General features: G+C 38.3%; 1 protein-coding gene across 12 annotated transcripts in view; it reads left to right on the top strand.

Annotated features, from left to right (window-relative positions):
- MTIF2 (mitochondrial translational initiation factor 2) overlaps window positions 1–20,488 on the top strand; it is a 43,267-nt gene that overhangs the window by 3,684 nt on the left and 19,095 nt on the right. Inside the window, exons 2-6 of one of the 12 annotated variants that reach the window (XM_060116649.1) lie at window positions 1,697–1,756; window positions 10,547–10,603; window positions 13,518–13,607; window positions 14,996–15,218; window positions 15,589–15,700. In XM_060116649.1, coding sequence (XP_059972632.1) covers window positions 15,000–15,218; window positions 15,589–15,700 — 331 coding nt within the window. In that variant the 5' untranslated portion in view covers window positions 1,697–1,756; window positions 10,547–10,603; window positions 13,518–13,607; window positions 14,996–14,999. The other 11 variants (XM_060116642.1, XM_060116644.1, XM_060116640.1 and 8 more) reach the window with 11 other exon arrangements.

Raw genomic sequence — 20,488 nt, 5'->3', positions numbered from 1 at the left:
GTCCCTTGTCCTCAAAGCAAATACGATCTCAAATTTACATTGGAAAAAACAACATGAAACATTAAATTCAAAATTATCAACATGGGGCTTCCCTGGTGGCACAGTGGTTGAGAGTCCACCTGCTGATGCAGGGGACACGGGTTCGTGCCCCGGTCTGGGAAGATCCCACATGCCACGGAGTGGCTGGGCCCGTGAGCCATGGCCACTGAGCCTGCGCGTCTGGAGCCTGTACTCCACAACGGGAGAGGCCACAACAGTGAGAGGCCCGCGTACCGCAAAAAAAAAAAAAAAAAAAAATTGTCAGCGTGAACTTGAGAAACTGGACATCTAGTCACAGAACTTGAATATGAAATCTCATGATTCTAGGAGAAGGGGTAGTATCTGATAAATGGGGGTTACCAAATTATTTTACAAACGGGAAAACTTACTAAAAAGTCTTCTGGGGGAATTCCCTGGCGGTCCAGTGGTTAGGATTCTGGGCTTTCACTGCTGAGGGCCCATGTTCGATCCCTGGACCGGGAACTAAGATCCCATAATCCGCATGGCACAGCCAAAAGAAACAAACTAAAAGAAGTCTTCTGGCATTTCTCCAAGAACACACTGAGGGAAAGACTCTTATTATCCTTAGGAAGAGTGTGGATAATTGACAGATAAGGAACGAATCTGAAAAGGAGATCTGGAAGATGGAGTTGTGCCAGGGTCCATGAAACAAGGGAACCTCATCTTACGTCTGCTCAAAGTAAAGAAACAGCTACAATTGTAGCCTACCTGGCAAAGGAAATAAAAAGACCAAAATTGAAAATATTTATCAACACCAAGGGGACTGGGCATCACTGTGTTTATTAGGTGAAGAATGTTAGAAACCCCATAATTGCATAAAACAAAGGGCAATTCCAGGACAGGTAAGTTTAAAGCCATCCTAAGAAGCTGTGCATACCCAAAAAGAAAGCGAGGCAATAAAAAAAAAATGCTTCTTGCAAACTGTGTCTCTTCAACAAATCTTTTGGAACAACTCTATGTGCCAGGTACACTATGACACATCTATATGTACCATGCTTTCTGCCCTCAGAGACCTTAAAATCTAGTGAAGAGGACTGAAGCATTCAGAGGATAAATCCAAGAAAATATGCCCAGTGCAATGAGAGTGGCATAATGAGGATGCTTTGGGAGCCCAGAAGGGCACTAAGCAGACCGGGTTGTACGTCAGGGAAAGCAGTAGGAGAAGATGACACCAATTTGAAGGGATAAGTAGGAGCTGATCAGAAAAAAAGGGATCCAGCTGAAGAAACTCTGAAGAATGGAGGAGAAGCATGACGTGTCCTGGGGCGTTATGATTTGGTGTGACAATAGAGCAGAATGAGAGGCCTGCCAGCAGGAGACGAGGCTAGAACTAGGCACAAAGGATCCTAACTGTCAGGCTGCGGAACCAGGAATATCCCACCCTAAAGGGGCATGTTAAATAAATTAGGTGACTTCTTCCTAGGGAATTCTATATTCTCAATCATACTCTCAATATTTAAGGCTATAGGGAAATACAATTTGGTAAATGGGGAAAATGAGTTATAGAAGGGTATAGACAATATGCCCCCAATTTTGCTTCAAAATACACATACCTGTAGAGGAGAGTAACTTAAAAAAAAATGAAAACAAACAAAAAAACCTGTTATTAGCATCCTCTTTCTCTAACCCATTCCAGGAAAACTGGTTTCTAAAGGCCCGTGGAGGAGTATTCATCCCAGGACAGGAGACGATGGAGGTTAGTTCCTAGAGTAACGGAGGGGAAAGCATCTACATCCAAGAGGAAATTTAGGTTTCCTAAGAGTCAGAAGAGAGGGTGAGGACTGGGGTGGGGAAGATGGGACGGTGGAGGACAGTTCCTTTTTTGGCACTTTGTCCCTCCAGTGGGTGGCAAGTTGGGAACTTGCTGTCAGTGGAAGGCAGTCCACCTGGGGCAGCCCTTCCAAAGCACCCTCTGAGCATCACTGCTCAATGAGGAGCCGTGAAGAAGAGGACAGTAATCCCACAGTCCAGTTCCCTGGCTTCTCCTACGTTCCTGCATGATACCATGGAGAAGGGAGAAAATCTCAATAATAGCCTCAGGTTAACTTTCCTTCCAGCTCCATCATGTGGGGAGTTGGGCCAGATTTAATTAAATTCAGTAAAATAGGATTGAAGATCAGCTACTTAGCTCAAGGTACAGTGGTGAGCAAAACCAGACAGAGACACTGACCTTGTAAAGCAAACAGTCTATCGGAGGATACAGCTTTAGTCAAATACAGAAACAAATGCTAAGTTGCCTGGGTGACAAGTGCTAAGAAGGATATAATAGGGGAATCGCATCTAGTTTAGGGGAGGGCAGAGTGGTCAAGGAAGTGAAGTTTAAGATCTGAAAGATAAGTAGGGATTAAGAGGGCAAAACAAGGTGAGAAGAGTGTCCCAGGCAAAGGAAACAGCATAACACCTTGTGCAAGGGTGGGAGGAAGCAAACCAAGGCAGAGGCACTGAAAGAGGTCAGTGTGGTTGGTATGCAAAGAGCGCGGGGACTGGGGACATTGTTCATTTCCTACACACTGGAGCTGGGAAGTATCAATGAAAATATTAATCACTAGTCAATCTAAGAAAGACATGGAGACTTTTATTCGAGCCAACCTGAGGATTATAACCCGGGAGGCAGTCTTTCAGAAAGCTCTGGGGACTGTTCCAAAGAGGTAAAGGGTGAGGCCAGTATGTATGATTTTGGCAAAGTGGTACATGCCATCAAGCACTCATCTTAGTAGAAGGTTACTGCTATTCGAGAGGAAGAGATATCTTAGTTAATGGTTTTAGTGCTTTTCTAAGTATGGGAAGATGCAGGAAACTAGGTTCATAAAGATTTCTCCTGAAAAGATCTATCTGAGGGCCAGTTCGGTCAATTTTCCAGTACACAAAGTGTCTCATCCTGATCTCCACCCTGAATTCCTTTCAGGATGTACTGTAGGTCAGCGACTGCAGTAGCTAATGACTTGATTCTTGTAGAACTGGACGGTGGGCAATATTCTTTAATTGACAGTCCCCTCCCTTTTGGTCTTAACTTTGAGCAATGTTTGGAAGGCATTTCATGACCAGTTTGCCTAATGGCGATTTCCAGGTCAGGTGAGGATTTCATTGATAGGCTACTCAACGTGCTACTATAATTGGACTAGACCCTGTTAACAGTAACCAAAAGCCTCTGGACTGCCTGTCTTACTAGTCTGTTATGGTCCAGGAAGTGGTTCCCTCTTGTTGCTTCTTCTTGCATCTAGAGTTACACTATTACAATCATTGATCTTGTGGAACTATGTGTTTGATCAGTCATTTCAGTTAGCCTAATCATCATTAGTTTTATCTGAGGCTCATCACACATTTGGTAATGCAAGAAACAATAATCTTGTAAAATAGGCAGAATACAAGTAATATAGCTAGTTACATTAATAAGGTCACAAGTAAGTATTTAAGCTAAGAACGTCCTTTAAGTGTCTCTTCTGCACCAATCACTATCTTTAAGGGAAATAGTATATTGGCATTGTTCACCAAAGATGTCTGCACATACCAGGTGAGTGGTGGGTCATTGTGACCCCTTACAGGATTGAGGAAGGAATATTATCTTCTGAGGAGTTACATGGCTGGCCCCAAAATAAGGAAAATTGATCTTCATGGTTGAGCAGGTATTTCTGCCACTGGGGAGTTCTGGTTAACACATAATGCAGATGCACAATGCACACTAGAAGGAAGGGAGGAGGCCAAAGGGTAGATTAAAAGTTTTATGTTTAAATTTTTTGTGTGTTGCCTTAAAATGTGAATTTTTGTTTCATCAGAACTAAAATGCTTACCTGCTAAAAATACACTTCTTGAGGCGGTTATCTCCGGCTAATAACAGGGAGGGGGCAATCAATAAGTTAAAAATAAATGTAAACCAAATCTGAAGATCAAAAAATGTTATTAAACAAAGGGAAATGTAAACTGTCTCCGCAATTAATATCACGCGAGGGTATTTTCAAACGACTTCAAAAGAGAAGAAAGTTAAGGTATAAAAAATTTAATAAGTGGGCAGATGGAATTTAATTACCTCCAAATTAAAATATGAAACGGGTAAAGATGTTCAGTTTTCTCGTCTGGGAAAATACTGGTTTCATACAAAATGAAAAAAGCACATGCAGTAGATGACAACTTGGTTACGCAGAGAAGTAGCAGGTTTCTTTCTTTTGTTCACTTTAAACACTCATTTAAAATTAAATAGTCATAAGGTAGCTTTACTTTGGACAAGGAAGTATTTCCAGACACTGCTGTGAGCCCCAGGCTGTACTATAAATACCTGGTGAGTAGCTCTGACCTCCTAACCCTGAACCAGGTGGAACAGCAATTGCTGTGATTCAGGAACCCCTGCAGAAGGAGGCCAGGGCAGCAAGACATGCTCTGAGCTGCTCTTCAAAGCAGTCTTACCTTTCTGGACCTAGTGAACCACTAAATGAATGAACGGAGCCTTATACTCCTTGTTATTACATGGTCTGTAGGTGGTTCTCACAGCAACCCAAGAAAACTGACTTCTATACAAAAGTACTACGGGGTAGATTATTTTTTCTTACTTTGCATGTGGACTGGGGAATATTTTCTTTAGGTCTAGCATTTCAGAATAATTAGTTTGATTGGATTAGGTTTATGGGAGCTACTTTGGAATTTCTGTCCTAGTCTTACTGACTAAAAAGAGAAATTTCCTGTGATTTTAATGCGTTAAATTAACTTGTAAATTGAATATATTTGCATAAATTTTAATAAAATATAAGTTTGAGACCAGATTACTCCTAATCACATATTCCTCTACCCTTGCTGATTTGATTTACCTATTTATGATAAGTGCTGATTTCAGTAAATATTAATAAATATATTTTTGAAAAGTATGGGGTATAATGTAAGAGCAAAAAGAGCCAGGTCAATCAGAAACAAACTCATATTCAACATTTCTCCAAAACATAAAGTAGCTTTCTTTTTCTGAGTGTAAAAATACTGTTTAATGTTTTTTTTAACAAGTTGTATAACTTTATTTCTTTAAATAAATGTTTTTAAATCATACTTTAAAAAGAAACACAGAAGATAAAAAGATACATGTTTATTGAAAAAAAATCAGACCACACAACAAGATGCACAAGCATTTATGTCACAGGTATATATACATATATATGCACACCACATGTATGATGTGTATGTATACTCTATATATGCTGTTTATTTCTAGTTTTATCTGATTATATAACATATGATATTTTATGATCTTTCCTTTTTTCACCCAGTAGACATCTTTCCATGTCAACAGAGAACTACATTATCACTTGTAATGGCTGTATAGTATTTCATTTATTCACCCAGCTCCAAATTTGGGAATGTCCAATTTCCAATGACTTATATGTTAATAATATCCTAATTTTTCATAGTATTATAAAGAAGGCTATGGTAAGTATCTATAGTTCTATATCTATATATCTTTGCATAATTATTTCATTTATTTCTTAGAATCTGCAAAGTTACACAGTTTATACATTTAAATTGATAACTATTGTCGATCACCTTCCAGAATGGTTTTATAAATTTGCAGTACAAGAACATTCCATTCTCCACATCTTTATTAGCAATTATTTGATTACCAAAGTCAAAACTATTAAATAAGCAAACATGCGTTTGCACTGTGTTTTTAAGATTTAGGAAAAATATCAATATCACTTTTATGTTTACTGATGTAGGATGGTATGTCTGTACTTGTTAAATATCAACTTAGTACCATAAAGATAAAATATAAACTTCTCCACTAGAATGTAAGGAGAATTGCTGGAGAGCATAGTGATTTTTGTCTGCTCTCTTTGCCAGTAGCAGACTGGTTCCCCCGAGGGAAAGGAAGTTGAGTTGAGTGTATGCTCAATTAGTCTCAAATTTAGTAATTGGACTCATATCCTCGAAATCAGAATGAGTAAAGAGGCAGAAAAAGGCCCAAAATCGCATGAAATGAGCTCCTTTCACAGAAAAGAACTTCAAGAGTTCAAGAGTAGAGAAGAGTAGAACTTCAAGAGTAGAGGAGAAATGCTCCCAATTTACACTATTAATTGATCATAGATTGCTAATGTTTTCCCAGTTATAGCTATTTATTTATTTATTTATTTATAATGTCTTGACAGTACAAACATTTAAAATATTTACGTATTCTAATCCAGGTTCTCAAAATGTAGTCCTCAGACCAGCGTTACTGTCATCACCTGAGAATTGGTTAGAAATAAATTCTCCTAGTCCACCTCATGCTTACCGAATCACATATTCTGGGAGGGTGGGCCAGCAATCCGTGCTTTATTCAGCCCTCCGGGTGACTTGATACCTGCTCAAATTTGGGAATCACTGGTCTGACTAATGGTTCTTTCCCCTATAGTTTCTGAATTTTTTTGGGGGGTGGGGATGCGCTGCTGCCTAGCTTGTGGGATCTTAGTTCCCAGACCAGGGTCCCCCTGCAATGGAAGAGCAGAGTCCCAACCACTGGACCACCAGGGAATTCCCTAGTTTCTGATTTTAGAATTATGACTAGAAAGGTCTTTCCCACCCAAGTTTACAAATGATATCATTTATGTTGTCTCCTAATTTTTACTCAACCTTTAAATGTTTAATTCATATGGAATTTCTCACTACAAGAATATAATCTTCTTGAAGACAGGAGTCTTCATCTATTTTATTTCTCTGTTTTATCCTAAAACTGATTGATACATGATGCGTTCTTAATATATATTTATTAATTATTGAACAAACTACTTAATTTCAGCATAAGATGAGACACATCCTTTGTAAAGCTTTCCTGGAAGCCATAAATATCAGCAAATTACAGTTAGCCTTTCAGTTAGTCTGGTGGTTTAAAATGGCAAATGACAATCCTAAGTAGAATAAATGTAATTAGCGTGTGCTTACTGTGGTGTGCTAGTGTTGTAATTCTTAGTGATGTTACATTTTTGGCGCTGGTTCCTAAAAGAGAATTTTAAAACTCAGAGGATTCTTAGTTCTATTAAGAAAAATTATCCTAAACTTGGAAATAGGCGAAGGGATGACTATTTGTTCTTTCAGTTTCCTGCTGGGTTTTGTCTAGCAGGCACTCCTGGGGATTGTCTGATTCTCCAGGAATGTGCACTTTTGTTTGACTTGATATTTATTATTTTTTAGTACAGAGGTACTGTACAACTCTGTAAGGGTAAATCTTAACATGTAGAAAACTGATAGTAATATAATTGAATTTTGTCCAGTAGAGATGCAAATGATTTTTGTCCCATAGAAAAGGTAACCGTTTATTGTGCTGCAGGATATTAACCACTTTTGTGCCTATATTAGCAGTCTTATTCAAATATTCGTTCTTTCAGCAGCTGTAGATATGTGGCACTCCCCAGTTCTCTTTGACCAAGGCTTACCATCTTTCTGGATCCCCCATTAATGAGTTAAATACATCTTTAGACACATATGCATTTTATATTTATTTAAAAGTTATATTTTTAAACTTTCCAGAAATAATACTGCAAGAATGTAACCTTTTAAATTTTGTAATGAAGATATTGAACACCAGAAAGGTTGCTGTCTTATTCAAAGTTGTAATACTAGTTAGTGGAACAGATGGGACAAGAATGTAGAAATAAGGAACAAAGGTTAGTAAAAGGTTACAAACTTTCAGTTATAAGATGAATAAGGTCCAAGGATATAAAGTATAACATGGTGACTACAGATGATAATGCTATATTGTATGATTGAAATTTGCTAAGATAATAGAACTTAACATTTTCAACCATGACAACAACAAAAAGGTAAATATGTTAGGTGATGGATGGGTTAATTAACTCAGTGGGGGGAAATTGTTTCACAATGTGTTTATATATCAAATTGTACACTGTATCACATTGTACACTTTTAAATATCTTACAATTTTGTCAATTATACCTCAGTAAAGCTGGGGAAAATGGAAACAAAAGACTTTATATTAAAAAGTTTTTGTAAGAGATATAATCATGTATGAAGAAATCAGTGAAGCATAATTTGATGAGACTCAAGAGGAAACCCAAGAAATGCTTTGTGTAATTTGAATGCCACTGGTAAAGAGATAACTATCTCATTGCTGATGAAAATCCAATGCACAGATCTTTAATCAGTATTGATATAGAGGTTACTGGAGATGAATGCCATGTTTTCCACTAGAAATATACAGAATTGTTACTCTTATTGTTTTCCATAAAGAGAATTGTTGCTTTAATAGAAGCTTCAATACTAATAGAAACACAAAGATTTACCATATATCATGTAGTAAAGATTGATATAAAATTTAAGTTAAAAAATGCTTATTTTGGGCTTCCCTGGTGGCGCAGTGATTGTGAGTCCGCCTTCCGATGCAGGGGACACGGGTTCGTGCCCCGGTCCGGGAGAATCCCACATGCCGCGGAGCGGCTGGGCCCGTGAGCCATGGCCACTGAGCCTGCGCGTCCGGAGCCTGTGCTCCGCAACGGGAGAGGTCTCAACAGTGAGAGGCCCGCGTACCGCAAAACAAAAACAAAAACAAAAACAAAACCAAAAAAATGCTTATTTTCATATGTTCAAAAGGTAAAATCTCAAAGATGGATGGGACCCTAAAGATCTTTTTTTTTTTTCCCCTAAAGGTCTTTAATTCAATTTCTTCAGTTATGGTAGCAGTTGAGAAACAGTCTTGGAATCAAACAGACTTGAATTTAGGTCCATCTCACCGATCACTTAAGGGTGTGACTGGGACAAGTTACTTAACTTCTCCAGTGATAGTGCAATCCCTCTGGTTTGTTAAAATTGATGTTCAAAAATAAGACATTCAGTCTTGCAGGCTTGAATCAGATGATAATGATAAAGCATTAAGAACAATGCTTCATCCTTAGTACATCAAATGAATGATAGCTATTATTATTACTATTATTAAGGTACAGTGATCTTCCACGAAGCCACACATTTAAAATAAATTGACCTCACTGGGCTTCCCTGGTGGTGCAGTGGTTGAGAGTCCGCCTGCCGATGCAGGGGACGCGGGTTGGTGCCCCGGTTCGGGAAGATCCCACATGCCGCGGAGCGGCTGGGCCCGTGAGCCATGGCCGCTGAGCCTGCGCGTCCGGAGCCTGTGCTCCGCAACGGGAGAGGCCACAACAGTGAGAGGCCCGCGTACTGCATAAAAAAATAAAAATAAATAAATAAATAAATTGACCTTACTAAAATTGACCTCTAGATAACAAATTTTTCACTAGGGGAAGTTGTCAAATCAGAGTCAAGGAAAACTGAATTGTCAATTGGCCTCAGATCTGCTAATGTGCCAAGAACTGCTGTATAACATATTAAATACAACAAAATATTTATGTGACTGATACATAAGTGGCAGTGAAAATAATAGTTATGATCGTAACTATTACTGATAATTTTAGATTGCCATGATTCAGGTTCTCAAGTCTCTTCTAGTTTTAAAATTCCTGGTACCATTCCTCTAGCAATTTATATTGCAGGGTGTTTTGCTTTATTTTGTGAAGCCAACAAATGACAGTTGAGACAAAAAAACAAAACAGATTTAAACCTTGTAATTTTGTTCTGCTTTACTGCAGCCCTGATCAGCTTCTCTTTGGAAGATACCTAATTCTTGTATTGTTCCTTGTGATTTCCTCCTCCTAGAATAAGCCCAGAGACATGACTGTAGTTCCTTCTAGTACTGTCAGGCCAGTGTGTGCTGGGCTGCAACTCATACCCTATCCCTCTTGCAAGAAGGCAAGAACTATAATTAGTCTAATTATCGGCAAGAACTATAATTAGTCTAATTATCACCAAGAACTATAATTAGTCTGGATATTGAAGTGACCTAGCCCCTTAAAAAGGAGCTTTCTGCCAAGATCTTGAAAGGCAAGAAAAAGGTTGGGAGAGGGAACAAGTTGAAAGTCAGAACTGACAAGAGTTCAAACCATTTTGTAGATAGGAAAGGGATAGCCACAATACAGCTCCTTTTTCTCTTCCTTCCCTCCTTCCCTCCCTCCCTCCCTCCTTTCTTTCTCTTTCTTTTCTTTCTTTCCTTTTCTTTCTTCCCTTCCTTCTTTTTTTCCCACTGTTCTTTGGTTTCAAGTTTGCTCATTGAGTTTGTGTTTTAGACCTATCATTTAATACTTCTGAGACATATCTCACCAAGGAGATGGCAGTATGAAACATTATTTGTGGTTAAGTTGGCTCCACCTGTCTCTGAACTTATTATGTTCCATAATTAATATGATCAGATTAGAAGGTCAACAAAGGACATAAGGTGAAGTGGGAATAGGAGCCCTTCTTCATCCCTCCCCTTCCACAAGTTTTCAGTCCTAAAGCCATCAGGGGCAAGGGCAAGGCAGGCCATCCACAGATGTAGGACAGGAGTGGGGGGCTCCAGTGGCCCTGTATTGCTGTAAATTTAGATTACAGAATAGTTGCAAAGATATTGGAGAGAGTTTCCAAATGCCCTTTACCCAGGTCCCCCTAATGTTAACATTTTACATCCAATCAGGGTGAAGATGTCCACTTCAAGGGGTGAACTGGCCTTGGGAGTCCAAGCTGGAGAGAGGTAAGGAGGGCATGAGTGCAGGAGATGGGGTGGTGGCCAGATTGGAGATTGGTTTCACACAGGGGAATTGCTTAAATCAGGAAATATAAGGCTGATGCGAGTCAGGTTTCTCACTGCCAGAAAAGGAAGTTACATACATATAAAGGGAAAAGCCTAGTTTGAACCCTGTGGTCTTAGATTGGACTTCACGATATCAGCGGGAACACATGGTTTTCAATGTATGTAGATGGAAATGTGTGCACACATGTGTATAATATTCCCCAGCTTTGACCAATGGGAGGGCTTGAGAGCATCAAAACCCCAGTAACAATGAACATACCTGACACCCTGAGCCTAGATTATAAGTACCATTCTTCACTGAAAGGAAATAGGGCTTCCATTTTTAGGAATTTATTCTAGAGAAAGAATTGGACTGGCATGCAAAAGTGTATGCCCCAAAATATTCACTGCAATATTATGTTAGATACTGGACACAGCATATATGTCCATCTATGTGGGTATGGCACTTATAAACAATGGAATCTTTCAAAATCATTTAAAAGAATGATATGGATCTATGTTCATCAGCGTGGAAGATTTCTGGTATATATTGTTGCAGAGATAAGCAGCATTTATAGCATGAATCTCATTTACATAAAATTGTATGTATACATGTATTTATACAGAGATAAATGGAATGATGTGTACACACACACACACACACACACAAAGTGGTTACTTCCAGAGAGGTGGGATCTAGGATTTGACTCACTTTATTTAGTAAAAAAATAAATTTTAATTTGCAAAGATAGTGGAGAGTTCCCAAATGTCCTTCACTCGGTTTCCTCTAATGTTAACATGTTATATTAACTATGATATGTTTGTGAAAATTCAGAAATTAACACTGGGGTATTACAAGTAACTAAACTACAGATTTTATTCAGATTTCACCAGTTTTTCCACTAGTGTGCATTTCTGTTCCCGGATTCTATACAGGATCCCACACTGCATTCAGTCATCACATTTCTGTCTGATCTGTGATAGCTTCTTAGTCTTTTCTTGCTTTTCATGACCTTGACAGCTTTGAAGAGTTCTGCTCAGATATTTTGTAGAATGCTCTTTAATTTGGGTTTGTCTGATGTTTTCCCCATGATTAGAGTAGGGTTGTGGGTTTTGGGGACGAATATTAGAGATGAAATGTCCTCATCGCATCATTTCTGGGGGTACATGTTATCAGCATGACATTGCTGGTGATGTTTACCATGATCAGTTGGTTAAGGTGGTGTCTGCCAATTTTCTCCATTATGAAGGTACTATTTTTCCCTTTCCATATTCTGTTCTTTGGAAGCAAGTCACTAAGTCCAGTCCACACTCAAGGCGGGCAGGGGGTGGTGGTTAAGCTTTACCTCCTAGTAGAAGTTATACACATATATTATGTGGAATTTTTCTGTAAGGAGGATTTGTCCCTTCTCCCCCATTTATTTGTTATAATCTAATACTGTGTTATTTTGTTGCTCAAATGTTTCCAGCTTTGGCCCTCCCTCCCTCCCTCCACTTTCTATGTTTTAGTGTATTGCTTTAATTTTCCACATTAGTATGTATTTTCTTCATGATTAGAAACATATTGGTTATTTTCACTTTAATATTGGGGAAAAAAGGTATGACGGTTACTTTGATGTTCAATTCAATCAATTTCTGCTTCTCAACTACTTGGCAAGGCAGAGAGAGCAAAGAACACTTTCTTGCAGAGATTGGCACTTCAGTGAGTGTGAAAGGCAAGTAAAATGATAGCAGTTGAAATGCACTTCAATAGTTTTCAAGGGTGTGAGTGTTTAGGTTCATTAAAAAGATTTTCAGGAGAGAGGTTTCCATTCAGTCATTCAACAACACTGATTACACATCTTTGCGGTGGCACTGGGGAGACAAACATAAAAAAGGGGAGGGGCATGAGTTAGGCGGCCAGACTATGGGGGTGGGCGGGGGGAGGCACAGAGAGTTTACATAACGTCTCCAAGTCTACACAAGTGGGGATGAGCTGGGATTGGAACCCACTCTAGCTTTATTACTTCAAATGCCACCCCCACGAGGTGACTTTTGAAAAAGAAAGCGCTCCTCGCGCAGTACTAACTGGGTCTATCGCCACGTTCCCTTGCATTTTTCCTTTTGTTATTATGTCTTTTAAGGACTTATCATTTCTCCCACATTTCCCCGTTTAACTTTCCCTTGAGTTATACACATCGAGGCCGCTCACAGCCCCAGAGTAGCAGTAATTTACTTCCTAGAAAGAGAAGGGTTCTGCAGAAACGATCATCAACACGCTGCTGACACGCAACCCGGGTACACCCCCCGACTGTACCAGCGGCAACAAGGCTGTTCCGAAATCGGACTTCTGAATTCCGGGTAGAACCGCTTCCGGCGGCACCGGAAGCCTTGGGGGACCATTTTTGAGAAGGACTAGCCGACTGACAGTCCTCCTGGGTCCGGAAGGTGATCTTTACCCTGCGTCAGAATTCCGGCGCCCTGGACCCTACGTAAGGAGCTAAGTGAGTGGGGTCTCTTAGCCGGGTCGTCCCGGTTGGCGTGTATTGTTTGGCCTAAAGTGTTAGCGGCACAGATGACAAACATTGCCCATTCAGGAAGCTTTCCATTATGTACTTAATCCATGCGTGATTGTTACTTTCGTTATAACGAAAGCGTTATCCAACCAGAAGCGGCCGGCTGCTTGCTCTCCCCGCGCGCCGCGGCAGGTGTCCTCCACCCCCCGACCTCCCCTGTGCCCAAGGCTTTTTGGGCTCGGGTTCCAGGCGAAGCCACCCTAGATCCGACATTCTACAGTGACTTCTTTTTACCTTTCAGATAACTCCCAAGGCTTCCAGCTGTTTCATTCAGATGTTTTCACCAGCGCAACTACATTATTTCCAACATCCTTTTTCAGGTTCCATGATAAGAATATACTAACGGCGAAGGAACACCGAATTGGGAGTCAGAAAGCCTGGGTTCTAGTCCTGACTGTCATTAACTAGCGGTATGACATTGGAGAAGGCTTTTTGACCTCTCTGGGCTCCATTTTCCTTTTCTTTAAAATGAGGGGCTTGGAATAAGTAGCAAGTAAGGTTCCTTCCAGTTTTGGTATTTGGTTTATTGACCCCCAATGTGTTTTTCGAATCCCTGTGTCAGTGAAATAGCTGTGCTTTGGTTAATCTCTGTGTAGGACCTTTCTCCCCATTATATTAATGTGTCCTTGTTAAATCTGTTTTTAGACTCATTAAAAGAATTTTTCCCCCTAAGGAATTCTGTGCTTCCTGAGCACTCTTTACTTCTTAGTTCAGGGAAATGTACCTAAATAATTTTTTTAAATGTGCCATTCTTGAGGTGTTTAAGAATCATTATATTGGAACATTTTAAAGACAGTGAACCCCAAAGGAAGGGACTCTTGCTTATTAAACTTTGAATCAACAACCTCAAATGCAGTGCTTGGAAGATGGTGCTCATGAAATATCTGCTGGGGAGAAAACTAGTACTTATGTTATTTTAGTTGCTCCTTCCCTTAAACACTGAAAAGCAAAGCTGTAGAAATGCAGTGTTGTGATCAGAAGAAATAGAAGACTCAAGGAGGAAAAGACTATACTACTGAGTTCTGAGCTATACTGTTGAGGTCTGTTGTGGTTTTCTCTCAGTAAACTCTTCTTTTGTCCCAAGAGTAATATTCAAAAGGCATTATTCAATAGGTATTTATTGGCATTATTCATTAGATATTTATTGGGTGCCTTCTTCCCACTCTAAAGCATCTTTTTGGGGGGATTGGGAAGAGGGGAAAATGTTAGGGTTGAAAGACAGTTCCAAGTAGAGGGACCATATGCAAAGTTTCAAAGATTAGAAGACAGCCTTCGGAGATTACAGGTGAGACAGAATAACAAAACTTTGGGAGATAAGAGTGAGGGAACTATAAGAGTGTAAGAGATGGAGTGAGAGATTAACAGAAGGCAGATAATGAGTCCTTGTATAGCATGTTTTGAAGTTGTACATTAAACTAGGGATAATCTCCCCCCATCCTCCTAAAGAATGTTTGGCAAAGAGTTGATGAGTTCAAATTTGCATTTAAAAAAAATGACTCTAGTTGTGATTTGGTTAGTTGATGTTTCAGGAGTGAAAAAAGAACCCTTATAAGTTTGTTATTGTATTTCAGTGTTATTATGGTAGGAACATTAACAATAGTTCTAGTTAATATCTAGAGAGTACTTAGTACGGAATTCCATCTCTCTGGACTGTGAGCTCTTTCAGGGCGGGAACCCAGTTTTACTCATTGTTGTAACTCTAGCACAGTGTTTTGTGTGTAGTAGATATCCAATTAATATTTGCTAACTTGATTTCAATATTAACCAAAAGAGTATTTGAAAACTTTTTTCCTAGGAGAAACATGAACCAGAAGATACTTAAGTTGGAGAACTTGCTACGATTGCACACTATTTGTAGGCAGCTACACAGCCTGTATCAAAGAAGAATGTTGGCACAGTGGAGGCACGTGTTTTCATCTGCTTACCTGGTGTGGACAGGTCAGCTGTACGCCCAGCCCTGGCAGACAGATGCGCTCATCAGGGCCGCTTCATCTCAACATAGGCTTCTGGTGACAAAGAAGGTAGTTCTAGATTTCTCTGAGTTTCTCTATTATTTGGTCTGAGATGAAAGTGCCTAGAGCCGTGAGTAGAAATCCATTTTGAGTATTTTGTCATTTTTGAAGTCTTTATGCCTTAATGCTACATTCCAGGCAATAAATCTTTGTGAGGAAGGGAGGTTCTAGTTAGTTGTTTAGTAATGTTGATTAATTTGCTTATTTATATCAGTGTATAACAGTGAATTAAGGAATCAGGATTTTAAATTTTAGTCTAAGGTTTAACAATTTATGGGAGTGTTGGTAGAAATAGGAGCCCTGACTGTGGTAGATATTCCAGAATAAATCTCAAAGTTTTTTTCTTCCTTCTTCTTTATGTGTTCTGAATATTTAATAGGAAAAAAAATCGCAGAAATCTCAGTTATCTTCAACAAAATCTAAAAAGGAGGTGGAGGTATGGATTGGAATGACTGTTGAGGAGCTGGCCAGAGCAATGGAAAAAGACATAGGTAAGCCAGATAATTTTATAAGGAAAAATATGGAAATGTGGAATACCTGGTATTTTATTTGCAGTGAGATTAAGGCATTCAAGGATGAAAATTAGACTGGTGGTTTAAAAAGATGTTAAGTAATTCCAATATTTTTCACTTTAGATGACAAATCCGAATTAGTTTCTTGGCTCTTTGCCAAATCTAGTTCTCTAAGATTTTGCTTTTAATAAAAGTGGAAAAGATTTTTTTAATTTGAACTAACCTTTCTTGCTCAGAAATCTTGTGGACTATTAGAATAAGTCCAAAGAATACTTTTGGACTGAGGGACCATATTTATACACATTTACTTTCCTTTTGTTTCTCTATAATTCTCTAATTGAACTCATTTTGACAATATCTGTAGTGTAGTGCCAGCAGAAAAATACTTATTTTTTAGTAATAGTAATAACTATTAGTTGTAGTAATAACTACAACTTTTTTTTTTCCTTAATAAATTTATTTATTTTTGGCTGCATCGGGTGTTTGTTGCTGCTCGCGGACTTTCTCTAGTTGCGGCGAGCGGCAGCTGCTCTTCATTGCGGTGCGCGGGCTTCTCATTGCAGTCGCTTCTCTTGTTGTGGAGCACGGGTGCTAGGCACACGGGCTTCAGTAGTTGTGGCACATGGGCTCAGAAGTTGTGGCTCATGGGCTCTAGAGCACAGGCTCAGTAGTTGTGGCACATGGGCTTAGTTGCTCTGCAGCATGTGGGATCTTCCCGGACCAGGGATTGAACCCGTGTCCCCTGCATTGGCAGGCGGATTCTTATCCACTGTGCCACCAGGGAAATCCATAACTGCAACTTTTAATAATACCATTCTTATTAGAAATGTAATAAAAATTGTAATTGGCCCTCTGTATCCATGGGTTCTGCATCTGTGGATTCTACCAACCGTGAATCAGAAATATTAAAAAAAGAAAAAAAATCCAGAAAGTTCCAGAAAGCAAAACTTGAATTTGTCATGCATCAGTGACTGTTTCTATAACATTACATTGTGTTATTGTAAGTAGTCTAAAGATGATTTAAAATATATGGGTGGATGTGTGTAGGTTATATGCAAATATTGTGCCATTTTATATAAGGGACTTATATATAAAGTCCATGTATTTTGGTATTCAGGGGATGTCCTGGAACCATGCCCCTGAAGATACTGAAGGACTACTGTATTTATTACCAATTTAGGATTGTTGGAACAAAATTTTCATTTCGCTTTCATTATAAACTGACATTAAAATTTAATAAACAAGAAATAGCTTATTATTGTAGCAAAATAAAATAACAAGTGAAGCAGACTTTTGGCAAAAAGAATTACTAATAATAACTTACATTTATTGAGCTGTTACTATATACCAATACTTTATATGTATTAACTCATAATTCTCACAATTCTCTAGAAGCAGGTATGATTATTATCCCCATTTATAGATTGAGAAACCAAGGCATAGAGAGGATAAATAATTGCCCAGGATTTCACAGCTACTATGTGGTGGAGCCAGGATTTTGAACCCAGGGAGTATGGCTCCAGAGCATTTGCTCTTATTCACAGACCAAATTTTCTCTCAGGAATTGTTATTTTGTAAATCACAGCAGAGCTAGAGTTTTAACGTGTATCCTGCCTGAAAGTGTTATCACTATTTGTGACAGTACATCCTCACAAAGAATAGAAAATTAGCACTCTATCTTGTGTTTTTTTTAAACTTTGCATTGGATTATGTAATCATTTTATAACTAGAAAACTTTAAGAGAACAAATGGACATGGCCATATCATTCAGAATTTTTCCAAGGAAAACTGTATTGATATGATTTTATAAATGATATTGATAACAGACTTGATTTTTAGTACTTTTTATTATTGGCATTTTTCATATATATATGAAAGCAGAAAGAATGGAATGATAAGCATAATGTTTGCATAAGCCAGTGATAACAATTATTAATATATCATTTGATCCATGAGTACTTACATATTGCTAAATGATAATTCTTTTTTTTTAAACATTAACACATACACGCATAACCATAATAATTCCTTTGTATCACCAAATAAATAGAATAATTAAAATACGGGTTCAAGCCTATGGATCAGTGCTCTAAACCCAAAACTGATTTGCTATGATTTAAATAAAAGTTATCTATTTGAAACTTATTTAATATTATAATCATACCTCTTTTGAATTTAAGATAGTTTTCATATTGTGAATATTTTTAACTGCTATATTAGCAATGTACATACATCCTAACCCCCCTGCCCCGGGTCAGTTAAAATAACTTGATGTGGGAATTCCCTGGCGGCCCAGTGGTTAGGACTCTGCGCTTTCACTGCCAGGGGTGTGGGTTCAATCCCTGGTGGGGGAACTAAGATCCTGCAAGCTGTGCAGTGCAGCCAAAAAAAAAAATTGATGTAATATTTCTGGTTAAAATGTTTTGGGTACTTTTCTACATGTAAATATTTAAGTCTTGGATAAAGATAAAATAATATGTTGATACTATATGCATTTAATGTAGAGGGGAAAAAGATTATCCCTATGTATAAGCTACCTCTCAAAAGTTTAGGATAACATATTAGAAAACTATAGTTACTGGATTATTAAGGATTTTTAGCATTATTAGGAACAGAATTGTACTCATTATAATTTTTACGTTTAGAAAGAGTTTTATTGTTCTCTGAGAGCATATCCATATAGGAAATTTATGTTGTAGCATTCTTTTTTTAATTTAATTTATATTTTATATTAAAGTATAATTGATTTACAATGCTGTGTTAGTTTCAGATGTACAGCATAGTGATTCAGTTACAGATATACATATTCATATATCCATTCTTTTCCCATATAGGTTATTACAGAATATTGAGTAGAGTTTCCTGTGCTATACATTAGGTCCTTTTTGATTATCTATTTTATATATAGTAGTGTGTATATGTTAATCCCATACTCCTAATTTATTTATTTTTTATTTTATTTTATTTTTTAAATTAATTTTTATTGGAGCATAGTTGCTTTATAATGCTGTGTTAGTTTCTACTGTACAGCAAAATGAATCAGCTATACATATACATATATCCCCTCTTTTTTGGATTTCCTTCCCATTTAGGTCACCACAGTGCCTTAAGTAGATTTCCCTGTGCTATAGAGTATGTTCTCATTAGTTGTCTATTTTATACATAGTATCAATAGTGCCATACTCCTAATTTAAAATGTGTTTTCTTGGGGAAAGATGTGGTAGGGAAATACACAAGAAAGCATTTCTTGGCATTATTATGGAGTAGGATCAGTGAGGTGCTGAGGCTGGCTTGTACCAGTTTGTGAGCCTATTGCTAAATTATAAGGAATTATATGAGCTGGTGTAAACACAACCATTTAAAAAATTAAGTCATAAATGGAGGTAAATAAATACTCGTTAAGATTTTCACTTCTTAATTATTTTACTGCATTTTACTATTAATCTGTGATCTTGAGGTTATTTACATTTATTGTACCTATATGGTGGAAATACTATTTAATAGTGTGCTGCTTCACATCTCTTTTCATCTCTGTGTTCAGTGACTTCACGTTGGTGGCTTGAAGTCAAACGTGGTGGGAGACAGCAGCCCCCAACCTTTTTGGCACCAGGGGCTGGTTTTGTGGAAGACAATTTTTCCACTGACGGGGGGTGAGGTGGGGGGGGATGATGGTTTCAGGATGATTCAAGTGCATTTATTGTGTACTTTGTTTCTATTATTATTACACTGTAATATATAATGAAATAATTATACAACTCACCATAATGCAGAATCAGTGGGAGCCCTGAGCTTGTTTTCACTTGCCACTCACTGATAGGGTTTTGAATTGAGTCTGCAAGCAATTGGTTTATTATGGTCTCTGTGCAGTCAAACCTCTCTGCTAATGATAATCTGTATTTGCAGCCACTCCCCAGCGCTAGCATCACTGCCTCAGCTCCACCTCAGACCATCAGGCATCAGATTCTCATAAGGAGCCTGCAGCCTAGATCCCTTGCATGTGCAGTTTACAATAGGGTTCGTGCTCCTATGAGAATCTAATGCCACCGCTCATCAGACAGGAGGCGGAGCTCAGGTGTTAGTGCAAGCATGGGGAGCGGCTGTAAATATAAATGAAGCTTTGCTCACTCCCCAGCCGCTCACTTCCTGCTGTGCGGCCCAGTTCCTAACAGGGGGTTGGGCACCCCTGGTGGCGGGTATTTGTACCATGGAAATTGGGAAATGCTATATAAATCAGGACTTTTTTTAAGGAGCCTCAGAGTAAACATTTACCAGCACACTACTGAATAGGAAGTTCTTTTAGTGTAATGTTCTGCATGTTTGAAGATGCCTTTCTTTTATATCTGTCTCTCAAAATATATATTTATAGGGTGACTGAAAGTCTGGAAGCATAAAACTAGTTATTTCATTATCATATATTATTCAGTATCACTGATACTTTATTTATTACCCACAGGAAAATATGACTGGAATTAAAGCACATTAAATAAAATGAAAACAACAGTAATTATTTTTCCTATGTTTTGCAACTTTTTGGACGTCCTAAATAGATAACATAAATAAATAGTGTGTACATGTATTCTGTGATACTGTATGTGTGTGTGTACGTATATTTATGTATATACATATGTAAATATAGTCAATCCTTATTATTTGGGGATTCTGAATTGGCGAATTCCCTAAAATGTATTTGTACCCCCAAAATTGGTACTTGAAGTGCTTTTGTAGTCATTCCTGGATATGCACAGAGCGGTGAAAAATTTGAGTTGC

Source organism: Mesoplodon densirostris, chromosome 14 (genome assembly GCF_025265405.1).
Source record: "Mesoplodon densirostris isolate mMesDen1 chromosome 14, mMesDen1 primary haplotype, whole genome shotgun sequence".
In the NCBI taxonomy this organism is placed as follows: Eukaryota; Metazoa; Chordata; class Mammalia; order Artiodactyla; family Ziphiidae; genus Mesoplodon; species Mesoplodon densirostris.
Note: the sequence above shows the minus strand (reverse complement) of the source record. Positions and strands in the feature narration are given on the sequence as shown.